This window comes from Acipenser ruthenus, chromosome 12 (assembly GCF_902713425.1).
Source record: "Acipenser ruthenus chromosome 12, fAciRut3.2 maternal haplotype, whole genome shotgun sequence".
NCBI lineage: Eukaryota > Metazoa > Chordata > Actinopteri > Acipenseriformes > Acipenseridae > Acipenser > Acipenser ruthenus.
This window is the reverse complement of record NC_081200.1, coordinates 35,893,892-35,899,643: the sequence shown is the minus strand read 5'-3', so window position 1 is coordinate 35,899,643 and position 5,752 is coordinate 35,893,892. Positions and strand designations below refer to the sequence as shown.

General features: G+C 37.4%; 1 protein-coding gene across 3 annotated transcripts; it reads right to left on the bottom strand.

Annotated features, from left to right (window-relative positions):
- Nucleotides 1-1,837: 1,837 nt before the first annotated feature.
- Nucleotides 1,838-5,437, bottom strand: LOC117416754 (transcription factor BTF3 homolog 4). 3 transcript variants are annotated; one of them, XM_034028144.3, is made up of 6 exons: nucleotides 5,300-5,437; nucleotides 4,089-4,152; nucleotides 3,344-3,457; nucleotides 2,867-3,068; nucleotides 2,466-2,525; nucleotides 1,838-2,244 (listed from the first exon to the last, which is right to left on the bottom strand). In XM_034028144.3, the coding sequence occupies exons 2-6, from the start codon at nucleotides 4,140-4,142 to the stop codon at nucleotides 2,198-2,200; spliced, it is 477 nt and encodes a 158-aa protein (XP_033884035.1). In that variant the 5' UTR covers nucleotides 4,143-4,152; nucleotides 5,300-5,437; the 3' UTR covers nucleotides 1,838-2,197. The 3 variants fall into 3 exon arrangements, with proteins under 3 accessions (XP_033884035.1, XP_033884036.1, XP_033884037.1); XM_034028145.3 differs by having other exon boundaries at nucleotides 5,296-5,428; XM_034028146.3 differs by having other exon boundaries at nucleotides 5,224-5,407.
- Between the last annotated feature and the right edge of the window lie 315 nt (nucleotides 5,438-5,752).

The window sequence follows — 5,752 nt, the reverse complement described above, 5'->3', positions numbered from 1 at the left end:
CCCATTTTACCATGGAGGAGACGTAGAAGGTGAGAAACTGCAGCTTTATTATTATTTTTTAAACTGTGTATATTATTCTATTTATCTTTTTTTTAAACTTTATCACATATCTATTTTTGCATTCTTTAATATAATTTGTTGACATAGTATGACCTCTTTACATGTATTTCCAAATATTTTTAAATGTATTTTTCTTTCGCTTTGCTGTATACATAAATTAGTGTTGGTTCATAATTTGATTGATTCGAAGACAGACGTATATCGGGTCTTTTTAATTAAAACACACATATGAGCTTATAAAGTTAAATAGAGTTTTTTTCTTATTTTGAACTCCTGTGGGGGACACATTCTTCAACACAAATTAAGAGAACCATATGTACATACTGTGGAAATGATATACACGTTGCCGATACATATAGATGGCAGGGGATTATGAATGCACTGATTTTTTTGATGCACGCTTGAACACCACCTTTTGCATGTATGCTGATAATTTCTACTGGTAAACATCACATTGAAAATATTTAGAATTCTCCAGGTCAACCCATTAGTTTGGATCCAATCGATCAATACAACCTGGAATTAAACATACTGACAGAATTAGTATAGTACTGTCAGTTTAATAATTAAAAAATAATCAACAGTTGTCTAATACTTTGATCCAGTTTAACTGATGGACATGTTTCTGCCTCAATAATGCAGTTTCCAGGCCTTTTCTGTCACCTTTCAAAACATAAGTTGTAATGTTACATTGCACCACAACATATAAAACATTTGGCTGGTTTCACAGACCCTGATGATCACAAATCCTGAACTTCCTAATGGCACCTTAGCTAAGGTAGTCTGGGGGCTAATGTTAGCTGGGGTATGTGAAACTAGCCACTATAGAGTGCAGAAAATAATTTTAAATGTAGTTGCAGCTTAAAAAAATCAGCTGTTAAAATATCAGTGATTTAGTTTATAACCCATGTGCTGCTGCTGCCAGAAACGGTCACATTTCTCAGATGGACCTTATTATTATTTTAACTTTGGCATCCATTAGTTATTTTAGTCTATTAAAATGGGTAATTACACAGTCGCCATTACCTGAGGCCAAATGTGACTAAACAGTGCCACCTATTGGACAAAAAAAATAGATTAGCTGTCCTTCACAACTTAACCAGATACTTGTCGTCCTAGTGTTAGGGTTGGATGACAGTTGAATTTTAAATGATACATTTTAAATGTAATGCCACATATTAAAATACTCCTGATTATCTTAAATAATGTTTTAACTCCCAATAATTATGATGTTCTTCATGGCTAGAACTCTCACACTGCCTTTTTTCTTTTTCCATGGTTAGCTTTTGCACAATTTACATTTAACAGATCACTCTCAGAAACAGAGAAAGAATTGTGATTTTACCTGCACAATTAATATAAAAGGAGTTTAAGTAACACCCCCTCTGAATTTATTTTTGAACAAATCAAACCTGTATACATGAAGTAACAGGGCTATCCCACTGTGTTGTCTGTAACATTGGGGAAATATTTTAGTATGTCTAAAGATTTGACTTTTGTATGGTTTAGATAACCCTGCAAATATGAAGTACCTTAACTATGTCACAGTGAAGGGTATCATTAGAAGGGTATCATTAGAGTTTCCATAACATAGAAGATAAGCAGCAGTCATCTCACATGGTTTATGAGATATAAAAACAGCTGACATAGTGACAGCAATTACCAACGCATACAAGCTCCCTCACAATGATGTTTAACGGAAGTATGGTCGCTGTACTTATCCAGCAGAAAAGCATTTTTTCTGTGTTTTATTAAAAACAGCACCATGCAACAAAAGGTTAATCAATTTGTTTTATTTTGTAATTAAGGGGGAAAAAAAGAAAATAAAAAAAACTTTAAATAAGACTAACTTTCTTCCTCACCACTGCAAACACAGTCAAGATCCCAGCTGCTTCAAAAAAATTAATTTTAAACCCCGAAAAACTTTTAGAACTTTCTGTTTTCTTAAGTGCATAAATCTGTCCGAAAGGAAGATGCTGAACAAGTCAGCCTGTTAAAAATACAAAAAAGTCTCTTGTTTTTGCGGTGTTGAAATGAAAGATCTCCAGGTTTGTTTTTATAAAGTTAAAACACTGGAACAAGCCGCTTCCTCATTTGCAGTCCCCATCATTGGAACTTTCTGTATCTCAGGGCAGCTTCAGTTTGCTTCGTTCTTCGATGCCTCATCGAAATTCTCTACAAGATCTGAAAAGACAGACAACAGTAAAGACAACAACTCTCAGTTTTTTTTAATCATGACATATATTGAAATTAATCCAAAGCGTGCACATACAGTACACAGTATTCCATAAATCAAATCATGTGACCAACCCCCTCCACCACTTATGGCAAGAATAGAAACCTCTTTGCATTTACTTTTGGACCAAATTATCGTAGCAGAGGAAATAAGTGCATTTTTGCATTACCTGGGACGTCATCATCTTCTTCATCAATATCTTCTGCTTTTGGTGCTTTGTTATCCAGAACTACATTATAAAAAAATAAAAATAAAAAAAAAGAGATTTTTGTATAAAAATGTATTACATTAAATAAGTCTTTATGGGTTCAAGGTCAACAGGAAAAGTTTACAAAACTTTGATTCCACAGAAACACAAAGATGAAACTAAATCTTTGATACATGTATTATAAATTGACAATATGACTGACATGTCATTTTTAATTCTGCAGTCTTGTCATAATTGTACTCTATGAAAAAATGCTGCAAGGTACAAAAACAGGGATTGAACAATGTGCATTGTATCCTGTATAGCTTAGTACTGAAAAAGGTTAAATGCTCTTGCATGGTAATTAGAGTGGCATAACCCACCTTGCCGTGGGAACTGCTCTGCAAGTTTGCGGAGGCTGGTCAGACTGTCTGCACCCAGCTGGCTGAGGATACCCGGGAGCATCTCTGTGAGCTGCTTGGTCTCTGCGTGGCCGGTGATGGCGAAGGTGTTGGCGGACAAGGAGGCCTGAACCTTGGGGTTGTTAAAGTGAATCACTGACCCATCATCCTTTATCATGTTCACCTGTTCAGTAGGTGGGAAGAAAAGAAGCAGGTGATTAGGAGCAATCCTCAAATTAACCTCAACATTGCTGATTTAATGTCACCTTCACCAAGAAGAAAATCTGCATTCAATATTATTTTTTTTACATTTACCTTTTAATGATCACTGCTATTGCTAATTTAATCATTGTCTATTGGGAATATTTATCTATCAAAAGCACCATCTATTCCACTAAGCCTGCATTCATGTAGTTGTTCCAAGGAAACTACAGTGGAGGCCCTGTCCAGGTTACTAACCTCCTCAATCCCAGCAATGTTGTTTACAGCCAGTTTCTTTAGAGAACTTTGAAGTTTCTTGTCGTCAGCTGTTGCTGTTCTGTGTACAACCTTCTTCTTCCTACGTGCTGTACCCTACAGGCAGAGAAGGAAGTGTAGGTGCAATAGGAGTGGGTAAAGGGGACAGGAAGAGACAGAAAACAGACAGGTTAGACAAAATAGATTGACCAATAGGTGGGAAGAGGGGAAGGTAGCATGAAATCAGATGGGGTGAACAATGTGAGAAGGAAGAACAGGGAGAAATGGGGAGAAGGCAGTGGGGTAATGGGAGAAGGCAGTGGGGTAATGGGAGAAAGAGAAATGCATTAGTCAGCATGGTAAGACAGCTGCAACCACACATGAAGAGCCGTCAAAGTCACTCCTTCGAGCTTCAGTCGACATTAAACCATTAAATCAAAATCTACAAATAGAAAAGAGCAAACTCCCTGTATTTTAGGCCCCTGGAGAGAACAACATGTGAATGAATGGATGTTTTAAAGTACTGAAGTTCCCGTGATTTAATATCAGATGAAGCAGCAGTGTGGAGTAGTGGTTAGGGCTCTGTCAATTTATTAGTGATGAGCTGTTGGGAAATAGTCATGTTGGCGTGGCGGAACCAGAGAATTAAAAGAATGAAACTTAAATAAAAATCCTTTCCAGTGTTTGAAACAATCAGGAGGAAAATGATTCATAATTAATTTTTAAGTTTAGTAAAAACAGCTCATACCTTTCCACCTATTCGGACCTGGGCCTGAAGCTTGGCTAGTTTTTCTTGATTCATAGTGTATTATCTGAAACAAACAGAACACAATTCAGTTTCATCTGGTTAATTTATCATACTTTTCATAACACTGTGTTTGAGTGCATATCTGTGGCAGTTATCCCAACAACTAACCAGTACATAAATAAGCAAACAGACTTTCAAAAGAAAAACAAACACAGAAGAGAGCTTACTAGCGGAATTCAAACAAACTGCCCTAACTGTCAAAAAGGTAGCACGGTGGCATCCAATTCCAGTTGGCTTACTTTTAAAGCATCTTTTTGTTATTATTAACAGCAGCTTGCGTTCAAATTCCCACTTAACATTACCAGAAACAACCTTCTCCCTTTATTTACCTAACATATGTATTGTATTATAAAGAGGAAATCGGTGTATATATGCTGGTGATGTTTTGGCCACACTCCCCATGGTGCTGTTGCAGGCTTAACTGCACAGCTCAGTTCACACCATGGGGGGGAGTGGTTTGTTAAGCATTTAATAAAACATAGGTTTCTCAAACACATGTTGTAACATTTCACTAACTTGCTAAATATCTGTATAAACTACGTTTTATTGTATTTCGAGGATGCAGTTAACAGAAACACAATTTGCTGAAGTGGGCAGGTTGTCACGAATGTAATGGACCACTTTACAAAACTGTATGTAAACGGTTTCAGTCCTCGTGATAGTTTGCCTGTTCAGATCCTCTCCAAATACTATTTTTTTTCTCTCAACTCTGAACAGTATAACCCGTATTAGTTAGGCATTATAAATTTAACAAGACATTATCCTAAAGAGCAGCAAGACAGTACCATTAAGGGCAAGGACACAAACAGGTTTAGCTCATTTTTAACCTTAACAAATCCACAATGTATCCACGTGTGCTGTTAGTAGCAGTGCTACAAAATAAAAGCCTCATTTATAAACGCAGGACAAAAGCGCCCCTCTCTTGTGCTAAATTAAGGATCCGGTGATACTTCTCCCGTTCTCATTTCTTTATTTGAATTTTTTTTTAAGGCCCATTTTCAGCCTCAGCCTCATCCACATACACAGCAGTCACGCTTTCTAATAACAAACATAAACTCTGGCTACACTTCGATACCTCAGCCTCTTAGTATGAGTCGCATAGCTTATATAACATAGTGTCTTCTGTGAGAGATTTTTCGCTCTGTACCCACGGTTCAGCGACAGCAGCCGGACTCTTCTTTATTCTCCTGACCTGCTCCAAAAAGCGACGCAGAAACAGCAGCAGCACGCGGAAAGGAAAGATGGCGGACCTGGGGGAGGACTTACGTCACCGCCCACGTGACCTCAAAGCTGCCTGGGAGAAGGGGGTGCGGTGCGATTACGTCATTTGTTACTTGGATTCAGTCATTTGACAACCGACCCATCACCAACAGTACATTGCATATCGATTTTTACAATATATATAAAAGTCTATTGTTACTGTTGATGGAAATGGAGATAACATCCCTACCCATAAACACGCACTAAATCTATCACGCGGAAGAAATGTTTGTTAGCTTCAAACACCTCTGGCTTTAGCTGTTCACAGTCAGATCAGTGGTTGAAAACAAAATAACTGAAATCCAGAAACAAGAGCAAGATGGCCACTAATGGCAGCACTTTGG